This window comes from Chanos chanos, chromosome 3, assembly GCF_902362185.1.
Source record: "Chanos chanos chromosome 3, fChaCha1.1, whole genome shotgun sequence".
NCBI lineage: Eukaryota > Metazoa > Chordata > Actinopteri > Gonorynchiformes > Chanidae > Chanos > Chanos chanos.
In genome coordinates, this window is record NC_044497.1 from 44,830,623 (window position 1) to 44,847,107 (window position 16,485).

At 40.0% G+C, this 16,485-nt stretch overlaps 1 protein-coding gene across 1 annotated transcript in view; it reads left to right on the top strand.

Annotated features, from left to right (window-relative positions):
* pde8b (phosphodiesterase 8B) overlaps positions 1–16,485 on the top strand; it is a 43,111-nt gene that overhangs the window by 824 nt on the left and 25,802 nt on the right. Inside the window, exon 2 of the mRNA XM_030768768.1 lies at positions 15,344–15,400. Within this exon, the coding sequence (XP_030624628.1) occupies positions 15,344–15,400 (57 nt within the window). The remainder of the gene's footprint in view (positions 1–15,343; positions 15,401–16,485) is intronic.

Below are 16,485 nucleotides of genomic sequence, written 5' to 3' on the forward strand. Positions count from 1 at the left end.
TAACACCATGCATTTTAAAAAAATATGAGTACTTTTATTATAAAACGTGTTAATCTATGTAATGGTCTTAGTGTTGTTGCAAAAGAAACAGTTTAACATGTTAGAGGAGATTATCCACAATGTAACACACAGCCTTATCATAAAATACATTCTTTCGAGGACACATGTTTTTGAAATGCGTGTAGGTGGAACGTTGTAGTGAGGGTGAGAATGTGAAATTCACACATAACTGTGTGCAGGCAGAAAGAAAACACTGCCCTTATAGAAATATTAATCCACAAATCAAAAACTTTATTATTTTCAAAGACAATGGCTTTGCAACTGACCGTTATAGCACTACCTTGAGTGTGTGCTTCAGTGTGTGTGCGTGCACGCATGCATGTGTGCATGTGTGTGTGCATGTGTATGCGTGTTTGCGTGTGTGTAAGACAGAGAAAAAGGGTGCATGTATGTGTGTGTGTGTGTGTGTGCCAGTGTGCACACACACATGCACATGTTTGTGTTGACTTAAAAAATTCTGATACCTCAGTAATACCTGTCAGGCAGAACATCAGCTTTAAATGGACTATAATTATTTTTGAGTTGTAAAATGGTTCACAACTGTGACAAACATAGATACAGACAATCTAAAAGAGCTATTTTAGATTGTTATACCCAGTTAAATATGCTGAATGTAGTACTGAATGAAGTTTCCCAATCTCTGATAGCCCCACACTTCTCTTAACCCTAATATCAACAAATTTGTGTCACTGGCTGTATCTCCTGTCAGTCATTCTGGGTCTGTCATTTGGTTGGAAGAAGTAATCCCGTTGTCACAAAGGTGCTGGTTATTTGCCCATGCAGCAAAGTTTTGTGCAATATATCGACATTTTAGCGTGGCAGATTAAAGACGATTCACAAATTCGAATCATGACTTGAAAAGATGGAGTTTGTTATAGAGTTTTGTTTTGTATGTGTATGTCTGTATGTGCTTGTGACTTTTGCACGTTCAGAGAGGACTAGACAGTGGTCTCTGTGCACCAGGGAGCGGTCAGCTGTCTCTCTGTCTCTTTCTCTTTCTCCCTCTCTTCTCTCTCTCTCTCTGAGATAGATGGAGGAATTCAACGATGCCTTTGAGTATCTAACTATCTAACAGTTGGTGGGACACCACAGCCTCCTCCCTCACCCTCTTTGTTCCCTCCCCATGGACATGGCAATCACTGAGCTGAGATGTACCGAACTGCAGGGGAGGGGGGGGGGGTTCTAAGAGGAGGAAGGAAAGAGGGATTGTTTACCCCTCTGGGTGAAGGAGGAGCAGAGGGTTATCACATGCAGCAGGGCTGATGCTGAGACCTGGATGATACCCGTGCTGTCTAGCTACTTTTGACCAGTCACAAAGGAGTGTGTGTTATGTGAGTGTGTTTTAAGAGAGTGGAGGTCAGGTGTCAGATGAAATGGCTGAGCTGATGATGACGATGGGGATAATGGGTGTCTGTGTTATCATTTGTGTGTGTGTGTGTGTGTGTAACTATGAGTGTGTGTGTGACCTTGAGTGTCTGTTGATTTGTGTGATGACGTATGTTTCTGTGAGGTTATGTCTCTGTTTCATCATGCGTTTGTGCATGTGTTCGCTTCTGTGTGTGTGCACGTATGTGTGTGTGCATGTGTACCAAATATAGCGTGGTAACCAAACATAAGAGACAAGAGGAGCCAATGTCTTTTCACCCCATCCTCATGACCTTTTATTACAGAGTGTGGCAGGTCAGAGTGGGGTTAAATAGCCTGTCTGCTTACAGAGACATGTGACGCTTGTCTTGGCGTGCAGACAGAAAGTAGAGTGAATATTCCTGATAAGCATGTCAAAATTCTGCTGAATTTGCAGTCTCTTGTGTAGGGATCTGAAAATTTATAGCCCAAACAGTTAAATTATTTAGAGTTGGTCAATTTTTAGAAAACCATAAACATTATTAGTAGTAGTAGTACTAGTAGTAGTAGTATTGTTGGTGGTATTGTTGTTGTTGTTATCGTTGTTGTTGTTGTTGTTTGTTCATCACAACTCTTCCATGGGTTGGTTGTTGTTCTTGTGGATCTCACAGTTCCTGACAATCCTCTGGGAGATCCAGACCTTGCTAAGGATGTATCCACTTCCATGCAGTGTTGGTTTGATGAGGGCTGCTGCCTTGAGCTCCTGGTATACATCTTAGGTGTTGGTTCAGCTCAGGGTAATGGCTACCCAGGGCTCAGATGACTACTGGGATGACTTGGTGCCTTCATGTTCCAGATATTTTGTACACCAAGTTGCAGATCCTGGTGTTTGCTGATTTTCTCCAGTTCCTTGTTCCTTGTTTTGTCATCTAGAATTGAGGAGTCGATGATCATTGCTCTTGTGGTTTCCTCATCAAACACTGTAATGTCAGTTGCCTTGTGGGGGTCTTCCTGTCACTTCTGATGTCCCACGGGATTTGTACCTTGTCATCCTCTGTCACTTGTTCAGGTTTATACAGCCGTGGCTTCTAATGCACTGGATTGTGTTAGGATTAGTCCTAACAGTCCTATGCACCGGTGCTGTGACATTGTTGTCTTCTGGGATCCAGTCAGCAGACGGGTGACTGTCTCATCCTGTTCCTTGCACAGTCTACATTTTGGCTGAAGGGTAACCTTCGGTATTCTTGCCTCATGAATGTGGCGTTCAGTGCCTGGTCCAGCACCCCAGCTGTGAGAGCTTCTGTTGATGCCTTTAGACCAGTTTCCCTCATCCATCCGTACACCTCTTCCACAGTGTTTTGCTCCTCTACCAGGAGTCAGAACTGCCTGTGCCAGGTCTTGTCTCTCCAAGTCCTGGTGGTGTCTTCTTTGATCTCTCCTCCAGGCCTTGTCTCCTTTTGTTTGGTTTCTGGTACACTTCTCCCAGGCGGATAGCCTGGAAGACTGTGTCCTGATCTTGCTTGGGGGACTATATGTACTCAACCAGACTGAGTTCCTCTACTCTGATGGCTGTTTTGATGTTTCGGAGACCTCTTCCTCGTTGCCAGTGGTATCTGTCTTGGGATGGAGGGCTCCACACATGGTCATCAGGTTCCGTGTCATTCGATCCAGTCTCTGCATCTCCTCCACCATCCATTGGATGATTCCCCAAGCATTGCTTATTAATTTGAGGGCGTTATTATTATTATTATTATTATTATTATTATTATTATTATTATCATTATTTAATGAACCCAGAATTATGAATGTCAGTCTAAACTAGATGGAAGCCATTCTTGTTTATCAAAGTTAGCCACTTTTCTCACATGAGGAACTGGTCAATGGAGTAGCCTATCCAATAACTTAAGATTAAGAGTTTATCAAGGGTACCAATAAGTAGGTTTTTTTTCCCTTTAGCAAAGCAGTCTGTGAGAAGGAGTTGCCTGTAATGAGCTGTGAGGGTTCCATCTTGGTAGTGAAATTAACAGATTTTGTCTTTAATTTGATTGCCTGCTGCTCATATTTCAGGATTCAACATTCAAAATTTAATAAGTAGTGTTGGTTTCTTTAAATGTTAATTCAACATTTACTGACCAGTTTCAAATTTTTAAAAAGGTTTGTAGTTTTTAACATCCAGACATTATTTGGTAGTTTTTAACATCCACCCTTGTTTAACAACAAGGGTTAATAAGCAGAAGCTGGTGGAGAGGATTATGTGTTCAATACACTCCTACAGATTTTTACAGGATAAAGCTATCCATATGGTTTGCTTCTTTTTTCTTAGAGAAGGTTAGAGAGAGAGAGAGAGAGAGAGAGAGAGAGAGAATGTCTGGGTATTATCTATCTATCTGTCTATCTATCTATCTATCTATCTATCTATCTATCTATCTATCTATCACCTTATATATATATATATATATGCGCACGTGCACACACACACACACACACACACACACACACACACACACACACACACAGATATTTATAGCCATATATGTAATATGGCTATTGATTGTCTTGTTGATGACAAGATGGGGGGGGGGGGGGTCTGCTTTCTCACCTGTGAGTTTAAACATGAGTAACACAGCAGATTTATGGTGTAGGAGACAAAAACCTATGAGACATATTCCTTGTACCACGAAAATAATCAGTAGTCAAATCTCAGGAGACAGAACTTCATCAGAATCCAGTCCAGTCCAGTAGAGCATTGGACAATTCTATGTTCACTTGTTCATTTAAACCTTGTCATTTTTAGAAAGTTAGAAAATTGTCTCAATATGTATTTGATATTTTAACACAACTTTGATGATTTTATGTAAATATGTTTTGCTAGTAAACGTGTTTTGGAATTTTTGCTCTCTTAATATGTGTGTTGGAAAGGAAAAGCCACATGTTTGTCAAGGATTAGATGAAATCTCCTCCTGAGGGAAGATGACATAAATATAGACTATTTGACTTGCATGTTATGTAATATCAATAGGAGGGAAGGGTGTGACTCTGTCTGTTCATGTCCTGAATATATTGGCTATAATTCTGTGATAGTTGGATTTAAATTAATATGACTTGAGCAAGATTCAGGCTGTTTGTGAAAACCATGTCGATAATGAGGATTGCCGGTGCCGATCACTGGTTTGGCATGCATGCTGGTGTTCTTCCAGTGCATTAAGGCAGTAAGGGTCAGCAATGCTGACCTTTGCTCCTGTGTATATGAGTTGAGATGTCCTAATGTAAACCAAGTGGAAATATGATATAGCACTGGGTTAACAACGGATGTCTGTGTGTGGTTGTGCATCTTTCCCTTAAAGATGGTTACATCATTGACTGATTAATTATTGATATTAATGTGATATATATCAACATTTTAGGACTTTAAGTGACCTTTATTTAGCGAAATGGAGAGAGGAAATGACATCATTAATGTGTTTTATTGCGCTCATAGGTATACAGAATACGAACTGTTGGCTCACTGAGTGCAGTTATACTACCTGTTAGTGTGTCCTTCAGTAACACATGCACGCACAGGTTGCTAAGACACATCTACGAAAGCTCCTGAGTGAGACTTCTGTCGAGCTGAAGGTTAGTGGAGATCAAAAGTAATAAACATACTCGCACATGCTGATACTGAAAGCAGAACTCTTTCTAAGCATTCTGAAACAGATACTCTCTCGTACAGAGTTTCCACACGATGCTAAACTTAGTAACATTACAGCACACATAAACACTCACATTAGTGCACCTCTGCTTGTGGAAATTTGAGAATGTGCACACAGACACACAGACATGCACACACAACGCATAGGAAATTAAGAGAGTGTTTGACAGAATGGGGTGGTTACTGACTATTCCTAAGCTGAATCTGTCTGTCAGAGCTTGCCTGGGGGTCCTGCTGTAGTATTTTGCTGCGTCTTTGAGTTCTGTGTTTGTGTGAGTACATATTCAGAGAGGTTGGATTTGTGTGCGTGTATATCAGAGAGATTTGGTCTCTGTGTTTGTGTGTGGTGAGTGTCCTTGGATATAGTGTTTATGTGTTTATGTGTTTGTGTGTGTGTGCATGCGTGTGTGTATAGTTGGAGGGGTCTGATATGTGTATGTTTATGTATGTGTGTGTGTATAATTGGAGAGATCTGGTGTGTATATGTTTATGTATGTGTGTGTATAGTTGGAGAGGTTTGATTTGTGTGTGTATTCAGGGGGGTCTGATCTGTCAACCTGAGTTGACACAGTAGTGTGAATCTGTTCTACACAGTAGTTGTCATCATGTATTCCTTATTTATGTTTGTCTATTTATAAATACACACGCACACACACACACGTACTGTGTGTGTGAGAGAGAGAGAGAGAGCGAGAGAGAGAGAGAGAGAGAGAGAGTGTGGTGTGTTTGTTTGTGAAGTGGAATGGAGCAGCTTGATGAAGATGAAAGAGTGACACCTGTGTCTGTTACCATGGTTTCCAATTGGGTGTGTATATGTTAGTACAAAAACAGCTGTGCGCTCACATGTTAGCGTGTGTGTGTGTTTTGAATGCCCTTAAATGGTATCCGCTGTGTCGTCCTCATAGCACTCAGACCACACAGGGCAGTTGGTTGTGATCTTTTTTTTTTCTGATAATTGTGAAGTGACAAAATGACATAGAGGACTCTCTCTCTCTCTCTCTCTCTCGCTCTCTCTCTCTCTCTCTCTTTCACCTTCACTCTTACCTCTGGTTTCCAGGCAATTATATGCAGAAGATATTTATTGGATTAAACTTTGTGTCAAGATACATTAAAGCTATTTGAACAGCGGGACAACACAAAACCGGATTTTGTCCCTTGGTTGATTATTATTGATTTTGACTCTCTTTTTTTGCCATGTACAAGAGGAGGTCAGTGGAGTGCCGTTACTGTGAGGCGATCACTTATATACAGTATTCTGACCAGACCAACAACCATTTCAGATGCATGTCAGCTTGAATTTATGAGTTTGAATGCTGTGTTAGGGTCATTTTCCCTCAACGATTTACATTTAAGCAACACAGACGTGGGGTAACTGCTGCTCATTTTCACACAGTTTTATGACAGGCACTAATGTAATGTCTAATTACCAGTGACGTTTTCTTTTGTGGTAGGAGGACAACTTAGTGTCTACCTACAGCTGAGTAACACTGCACTTAGATACATAGCTTTTACTGAAAAAGACAAGTTATAAAGAAGGTTCATATGAAAGAGGGGTAGTGTTTGGTTGTTTATCACTCGTGAGGATTTCATAAGCAGTTATATTAAAGTTTGTATATAATTCTCTGGCATAATAAGGTTGACCTAAACTGGCACAGTAAAATAAACTTTGCTGTAGAGGCTTTTTGAGGCATGTATGTTTTGACTGAAAGAAAACAGATGTTTTGTTTGAAACATGTTTATATCTAGATTGGTCAAGATAAAATTGCATGTGCAACTCCATGTCGTTGATAGATGCAATGCCAAACAAGCTAGCGCGAGGCCTGCTCGTATTTGAGCTGTGTATTCCTTTTGAAATAATAATATTCTGATGAAAGAAAACCACTTTTGATGCCAGTAAGTTTTATTACAATAAAAGTTATGCTTCTGAGCTAATGTGGATCTGGAGTTTGATTTATGGACCGTTTCAAATGTTGTTCTCATATTCTATCAAAATACCCACATTAAACGGACTTGTAAATGTAGGATTGTTCTTTGTACATATAAAGCTAAAGGCCTGAGAGCTGACCAGAAAAAGAGTCTCATTGAAATGTCTAGCGATTAGAGTCTGCTGTCATATTTTTCACACTTATCTCTTAGCATTATGCATGTCGGCAGGCTCCCTATATTACGCTGTTAGTCGACAGTACGTATTGAAAGTCCAAAGGACTTCTCTGGTAGGTTTTCATAGCTCTCTTTCTCTCTCTCTCTCTCTTTCTCTCTCTCTCTCTCTCTCTCTCTCAGTTCAAAGTTGTTCACGGCCCAGCTGTCTCCATGCCAGTCATCTGTGACATGTGATTTTTACACTGTAATGTGATGATGTCATAATGGGGCAGGTTTTTTTTTTTCTTCAGTGACTCATTGTTCCATCTCAACATTCTGTTTCACGATTCCATCTCTGCGTTCTCTCTGTATTGTGTTCAGGGACAGAGTGGATGGACACATTAATGTATCAGATTGCTCATCCGGGGTTTTTTTCTCTCTTTCTTTTTTTGTTGTCTCTGTGAGGAAACAAGCTGTAAAAGGCTGATTTCTGATCCACTAGTAGAAGCAGAAAATAACTGAAACTAATACTGCTAGCTAAAAACAGTTGAGAATAAGTTATTTTTAGTCTGCATCATCCTTCTGATGTCTTGTCTTTGACAAAACACCCAGTCAAAACACATGCCTGTAAAGACTTCAGCGAAAGTGTTTCACAATTAGACAGGTTACCCCGGTTCTGCCTTGTAATGGGGCAGTTATATAGATTCCTATCTGGCTGTGTATCTATATCACTCCATCTAACAGAGAGCTTGGGCTGACAGACATGACTCAGTGAGCTCAGAGGAGAGAGGGTCACTAGCAGGGCAAAGAAATAACATACCTATTCAAGACCTTCAGATCTCACAGTCCTAAACAGCCCCATACCACCCAATCCCCCTCCCCCTCCCCTTCTCTCTCTCTCGCTCTCCTTTATTCTCAGCTTCTCCCTGTGAATATCTCTCTTTCCTTTCCCCTACTCCCTCCCATGCTCTCTTCATTCATGTGTGTTGAAGTGAGCAGCAAGATGGTACATTGATTCTATTTCACATGAGTAAACTATTGAAGATTTTGTGTGTTTCTTATTTCTACACAACACTTTTCATTTATTCAGGTAGACGTGCAAAAATAAAGAATTCTGTTGTTTTTTTTAATCATTGATGTTTTGTCGCTCTCCTATTATTATGGGTTTTTTTTTCTGAAATATATGTTTTATTTTGTGTAATTTCTCTCTGGCTGTCAGTCACATCTCTTCTGTTAACCAGTCAGGTATTGACTATAGACCAAGGAGATGTTGCTCCATCGGGGAGTGGGGATGTTTTTTTTGCCGTTACATCTGAAGAACAGCTAGCAGTAGGCTACACATTTTTTTTTTCCTGAAGCAGAAATACGCTTGTTGTGTATCTCAGTTGCAGCCTGTCAGACTAGAAATAAAAAAGATAAATTTACCACCCCTGCTATCAGAAACTCCAGCAAACAGACCTGATTCTGCTGAAATAAGCAGGTGCAAATCCAGTTGCAAGCTTGGTGGTAAAAGTCAGTGTAAGAGAGGAAGCTGAGAGGTTTAAAATCTCTTTTCACATGGTTTGAATAACATGGGGGGAGGGGCAGCAGTTGATCGATTTATTAATTATTATTTATGTATGAACTATTTTACCAATGCCGCTAGTATTAACTGCAGCACTCGGTTGATGGAGCGGTAGCTTTTTGTTTCCCATATTGAGAAAGCTTCATTCCAGTTTTATTTTTCAGTTTTGTTTTACTCTATAAGTCCTACTAATGTTCATTTATTGGTCTGTCTTTGGCCCTGGTACAGTCCCCCTGTTTGTTGTCCTGAGGTACAAAGGCTCTGTTATGACTGGATCACTCACTGGCTTTGGCCGTGGTGTTGTTTCAGTTATCACTTATCAGCTGCCCCCCCCCCCCCCCCCCCCCCCCCCCCAATCAAACTATCAGTTCAACTTTTGAGAGTAAGGCTTCTTTTAAACTGTGAGAAAATAACATCAGACATTCTGCAGATGTTACAGATGTGTTGTCATTTGTCAATATGTTGGCAAATGTTTAACCTATCTTTTTTTGTCAGACTTTTAGTGAATTTTTTTTTAATTGTTTTAGTTTTGACACAAAAGTGGTGATACTGCTGTACTGACCTTTGCAGAGTGCTCTATGATATCTGTGTTCAGAATTGATCAGATTTCCCAGCAGTTTATCACACTAAATATGAATATTCTGTCATCAAAAGATGAGTGTAAAAATGGGTTTCAACTCATAAACCAAGTTCCCCGCTACTCAGATTTGCCTGTTGCCAACTCGTCGCAACGAGATACCTACACGTCACTACGAGAAAAGGGTACCTTTCAATGAGCATCCGTCAGGCTTTGTAAGATATGGAGAAATCAATCATACGTCTCCATGGAGACAATGAACAGTTCAATGTAAAAGAGAAAAATCTGTGTCCCCAAGTAGTAAAATTTACTTTCAAAATCATAGTTTATTATTCTCATTCAAGTTTGTTTTTGAGGGTCTTCTTATGCTTTAGCTTCTGCTGTTGTTTCTAAAAAAGTAACCATGCCTTAACACAAATATGGTTTTTAACTACTGTACCCACCTCTGTGTGTGTGTGTGTGTGTGTGTGAGTGCTTATCTGCCACACAAAGGCACCCCATCACAAGGGTGTTTATTAATAGAATGGGAACAAACTGGCATTCTTGGAAACCTGACCATCACCAGCTCCAGCCTTGGGGCAAACTGAACCCACAAAACCCTCTGTGTGTCCTCCACTTATCAGAAACGACCTCAGTCTGGGCCAGAGGAGAGACAGCTAGCCTGTGTAGAGAAAATGTCTTCATTCTGGGTAAAATAACTTTCGTTGTTTACCTGAAGAAAAGGAAAAATACTCTACGCATTGAATACAGCATTTATTGGAAAAGAAGGGAGAAAAAAATCAACTTATTAGCATACTCACAGTTTTCACCTTGTCAAAACCGACTAGCTGCGGTATTGAGGACCTTTGAAGAGTTTTGCATTGGACAGCCTTATGAACTAACTTGAAGTTATTTCTGAAACATTAGCAGTAACATTTACACATGTTTTTGATTAGTCATAGCATGTTATTCAGGAGGTGAAAAAGTTTGTTGAATGACACAAATCTAGTGAAATGTACTGCAGCGCATACGCACAGAAATAAAAGAGGCAAATGAGATGCTTATTATGGAATAGAATAAAACCACGTCTTGCAACATCACAGACAGAAAGAGAGAGAGAGAGAGACACACACACACACACAGAGGAGAACTGAGAGTGTGTGTCCAAGCCTTTGCTTTATCTAAGTCATGATGGTTCTGGTTGATAAGGGTTTGTATGCAGAACTCAATAAACAATGTTGTCTCTTTTCTCTGCTGTCATTTTTTACTATTTAGCTCTGGCAACCACTCTGAATTTATGGGTGTATCGTATTAGATGAAGGAGACTCTGTCTTGCTAAATTAGGGCAGATGTATATCTTGTCCCTGTTGCGTGGGAGTATTAGTTAAGCTATGTTTGGATGAGGTGTGTTATATTGATAAGTTGATTGGTTTCACCATTGCCCTACTCTGAGTGTCTTTCGGACATAAACTTTGGATCATAAACTTACTGATAAGATCTGACCTCATACACTGCATTCATAAGACAGGGGATTTGATAAAAATGTTGATAGTAACTCAGTTGTGTACCAGTGGGTGTGTATGCTCCATTTACCTGTCAAAGGAAATGACTGTGCCAACAGATTTAGTATGTTGTTGTTGTTGTTGTTGTTGTTTTTCTAATGCATATTTTAGCTAATGTAGGCTACTATTGCATGATGTTTGGTTCTGTGCATTGGTCTTGGTTCTGAACATTTAAAAGGACCATGCCAATTGTATTAACAAATGGATGTTAATGAAGGTCAGTTTTATACTTTGCATTTAAAAAAAAAAAAAATATATATATATATATATATATATATATATATATATATATGTATGTATTTTTCTCCGATTACTCCAAAGCTAGTACACACTTCCTCCAAGACATGTGAAGCTAGATAAGGCATGTTTTCCCATTGTAAGCTGTGTAGCATCATTTAGTGGCAAAGCACACTCAGATGAAAGCACCCACTTGGGTGATAATACTTGCAATTATTGAAGTGTCTGACGCTGTCTGTGCGACCTCTGGCCGGCACTCCCACCCAAAAGAACAAGAGGCCAAAAGCAAAAACCCTCAGACACCCAATCACGGGTGGCAAGTTTAATCTAGCAGGACTTTTATCTGTTATTACCAGACACCTCAACCGGTTCTACTTTTGACTCCTTTAAGATGAGACATGGATTTTGGAGCTTTAGTCAAAGCCCATGCTGAAACATCCGGTAGCTTCTCCCACTTTCCTGTGCTATTCAGAATCAGCACAGCGCTGTCAGTGGTCAGTTTCTGATGTCTACTTGTAAAAGTAGCCAGTTAAAGAACAGCTTCCCGCCCACAGCCAGTTCCCTTTGTGACACAGACTGTGACTGGGTAGTTGTCTTGTGCCTTTTCAGCGTTGTGTCGTTGCTGGTGGAAACTGAATTTTTGTTGGGGATCAGTAAAGTTTACGCTACTATTTGAAGAGTTTAACTCATTTAAGAGTGAGTTTAACAGCCTTGACTGGTTGTACTTTTGACTCCTTTGAGAAGAGACGTGCATTTTTGTAATAGTGACTGGAATAGGAAGAATGTCCATGGTGTTTTCTAACACATTAATCTTTCTAACACATAAATCTGATCTGTAAAAAGTGAAACTTTTATTCTGTGCAATTTTCTTAATACTAAATGTTTTAGTAATAGAAAAAAAGATATTTCAAGACAGATATTCACCAGAAAAACATGTTGTATTTATCTGGACTGTGTGATGTCAACTCCAGTGAGTCTATGCCATTGTCTAGCATGCTTGTTTCAAAACTAAACTTGACAGCGTAAACTTGATACAGTCTATCGTATGGACACATAATTTGTTCACAGTGGAAGATCAAAATTGTATGCATATTTTTACCTGTTTATTTACCTGTTTATAGTCTATGTTTTCTTTGTGATCCCCATTCAGTGTGGTGGTGCATTGCTGTGGCGTGTTATCTGTGTCAGAAATCTGCACAGTGCTTTTGATTGAATTGCCATTGATTTGAGTGCAATACACAAACACACAAGTAAGGAACAGCAGTAAGTATTGTTAATGGTGTGACATTACGCAACACACATATGTTATGTAGCTTTTTGCGTGTTTGCTTTACGACAATAAATCAACTTCATTCTCCGACAGTGGGGTGAAATCATTTGTGCGCATGAGTAACTCGATGTGTATACAGTATCTTTGTGTCGTCTTGTGTAACAAACGATAACTAAATATTCATCCAATACAGAGGTAATATGGTTACTTCCCTCTGGTATACCGTGACCCAGCGTTCTGTGAGGCCCTTGTTTTCGTAGCTCTATGATGGGGCTTTGTTCCCTGTCCTGTTCTGTTCCCCTGTTAAAACACATGACTAAGCAGTCACACACAGCGTCCATGTTCTACCCAAGAGCAAAAAAGACCAACAGTGGGCCTTAGAAGAGAAGAGTAACAGCCAAACTCGGATGCTAGACGAGTGAAAATTGTCCAATTCCAGCGCTGAACAAGTGAAAAATAGAGAAATTGTCTTAAAGTGAAACTGACTATCTCGAACTGAAAATACAAAGAGATGAAAAGAAACAGAGACGCTTCAAACAAGTAGAAATCGTAGAAGGTCTGCATGTAAAGCGCTGAAAAACCAGAGGAAACTGGCTCAGCACCAGACAGAGAGGAAGAACTCTGATTTCAAAACAAGGGAAAAACTGAGTTTCTGTCTTTAAACAAAAGCAAAACAGATTCCAAATTTAAATGAATGAAAAACACAGAAAATCCCGCCCTTAAGGAAAAACACTCACTGCAGGACAGAGCTGTGGATTTCTGTTTTGTTTTGATAAAATATTGTGAGACTGATCCACTAAATCAACCATCTCTTAAAATATACAGTTGATATTATGTGGTTGTGTGTGTGTGTGTGTGTGTGTGTGTGTGAGTGCATGCGTGCGCATATGTGTGCGTGCGCGCGTGTTTTTGTGTGTGTGTGTATGTGCGTGCATGTGTGTATGTCTGTGTGTGTTAGGATCTGAGTACTGTGTGAAAGCTTTCCTTGTATCAAAGGGAGTCATTAAGTCTGAAACCAGCATAATACAAGCTCAAACCTAAATGTTACCCTTTGAGAGTTACAAAGCTAACAGAGAGAAAGACAGAGAGAGAGAGAGAGAGAGAGAGAGAGAGAGAGAGAGAGAGGGGGGCACATGGTGCGGGAGCAGTCGTCTTGTTGTCCTTACTCTGAGTGTATGCGCTGTGACTTCAAAGGCAACACTAACAGACGGCCTATTGTCTCTATCTATGATGGGCATCACACACGAGAAATTCAGCTGTAGCCCATAGGACCTCATACCCTGTTCTTCATTTTCCAGAGAGAGAGAGGAACATGAGGGAGGACAGGGAGAGGGGTTTTTATAGAGTGGTGTATGAAAACACAAAATAGCACCTGGTAGTTGGTGTATTTCTGTTGAATGATAAAATGGGAAGAGTCTACATCTAGTCTCTCTTTCTCCTTTCTCCTTTTTTTTTTGGGTGAAAAAGTCATTTAGAGTTGTGGTAAAAATGTGAAGCTGCTCTGTCTTGAAATGTCCTGGTGTGTTATAATCAGTGATAAATCTTGCTTTTTCATGATCTGTTTGACTTCTTTACGGCAAGAACTGTAGTCCCTGGGATACTCCAGACAACAGACGACACAGTTGAGAGAGAGGGCTGAAGTTTCTGGTATTGTGCCTACTCTATAATGACTGACTTACTGAAAGTTGCATCTTGTCTTCTCAGAAGTCTCTTTAAATTCGGTGTGCTCCTGAAATTGTCACTGACAGAGATGGCTACTTACCTACAGACATGTGCCAGGTTCGGGTTTCTCTTTTGTTATTTTATCCTCCGCTGTACTGGCACTCAGAAATCTCAAGAGTGGAAGCACCATTCTTACATTGCTGTCCTGCTGTTTGGATGAATTAACGTGGATAGTTTAGAATGCTGATGACCTGTACCAAACAGTCGCTTATGAGATCGACACTGAGCTCCTGTTTACTCAGGCACTCTCTGTCCTCGGGGCAGAAAGACAAAAGCTCAGTTAGCATATACTATCATTTTGATCTGGGTGTGTTTTAGCATAGTAATGCTCTGTGACCTATATCACACGTAACTAATAAACAATTATGACACGTATAACACACATGACTAATATATACGTATGCTACCTTTATCTCATGATTATGATGATTATGATATTGTATTGTTGCGTTTTAAAGTGTATTTGTTAAGGACGGTGACCTTTACGTCTGGTATGCATTGGCTTTCTGTGCCTCTGTGTATATAAGGAAATGGTTTTGTGTGTGTGTGTGTGTGTGTGTGTGTGTGTGTGTGTGTGTGTGTGTGTGTGCAGTGAGTCTTTTGGATCCCTTGCTGAGGAGATTAAGTGTAGTCTTAGTGACGCAGGCAGGTAAGGAGGCTTTCAGCTCACTGCCTTCTGTACAGAACACAGCAGAAACACTGCTACCACATCAGGGCAACTGGCAGATCATCTTTCCTACTTATAACATTTCCACAACATCAGAATAACACTGGGACAACCTGTGTTTGCAACAATACAAGGCTGCTTGTTTACCTGTGACAAATTTTCCACATCAGAATAATATTAATACAACCTTCAAGACCATCTTATTACTTCACTGAAGGATAACATCACCGGTTACCTCACAATGCTTTGGCAACACTAAGACAACACACAGACCTGTCACTGTAGGAACTTTGATGGTTTCTCCTCTTCTGCGCTGTGCTGTCTGTCATGGGAAATACTTATAAGGACTTGAAGGCGAGGATGGGACTTTGGTAACATTCATAACTCTGCGAACTTGCACAAACACACGACACACACAAACAGGACAAATGTGTGGAGATGCTCCTCCAAAGATCAGAGCGGGTAAATAAAAATGCTGGCTCCATTTCTCTCTCTCACTCACACTCTCCTCTTTCCTTCTTTCTTTCTTTCTTTCTTTCTTTCTTTCTTTCTTTCTCTCTGCTCCTCTAACCTCTGTATTCTTCTCTTCAGGTGTCTGCTACAGAGGAATGCGTTGGGCCAATGCGACTAACCCTAGAGCCTATTCAGGTAACCAGAAAATCCCTTCTTGTCTTTTCTTTCTTTTTTTCTTTAGTTCTTTCGTATCATCCTTTCTTCCAGAAGTGTGATACAGTAGTGCTTGTGAAAAGGCCATCTAAGTTTTTTTTCTTTTTCTTATCCAGAGACGTCTGATGTCTGCTGCTAGACATTTGATTAAGTAGCTTAAAATGATTAAAATATCACCTCAGAGACTGAAAAGTCCAAGCTGTGTTGTTGAATTCTTTTTCAATTATGAAATGACATGTCAGTTTGTACTAGTGGTTAAGTTAGAGCACCACTGTTGCTCCTGAGGTCTAGACTAATTCGGTCAAAGTGTAGTGGAAGCTCTATGGTTGAAATGAAATGGTGGCCATTTTGATATTGCTCAAAAAAGTTGGTGACTGTCATTTTCTCTTTAGCACAATATCACTTTAGGAAGAGTTTAGTCACAAAGGAACGTACCTTTGAGTTTGTTGTTTTACACTGGTGATTATCCCAACAGTAGTGGTTTCAGTTAAGCCTTTTTGACTAAATAAAAATAGCAATTTGTTTGACGTTTGGCTTGAATTCCATTTTATTGCTCTGAAAAGTAGTGAGCCATGTTTGACGTGTGTGGGAAAGGAATACAGGGTTTGTTTGTGTGTTTATCATAAAAATCCATCCCAAATATTTCAGGGGCTTTTCTTTTGTCATTGTCAAGATCATTCAAAAGTTGAAATTTGTCATTACAATTTTTTTTTTAGTTAGTTTCCAGTTAAAGTAAAACTGTAGTTAAAACTGCTATTAAAATATAATGCTTAAAGTATTCTTTAGGAACAAAACATTCTTCTCAGCTTCTTTCGTTCCTTAGTATTTTAATCAGGCAAATTGGACAGCCACCCATTATCTTCTGACGCTACCTGACTGAGGACCCTGGATTATGGGTGGCCGTCTCTTGGACTGGGCTTAATCTCAGAACGAACTCTTTGTAGTGATGTGAGATTAGCCGGCATTATTATAATTAACTTGGAGTATGCTTGTATAACAGGGCAGAGAGAGCACAAGGAAAAGCCCAGATTACATATGCCAGTGTGCACAGTTATGTCTTACTGTCT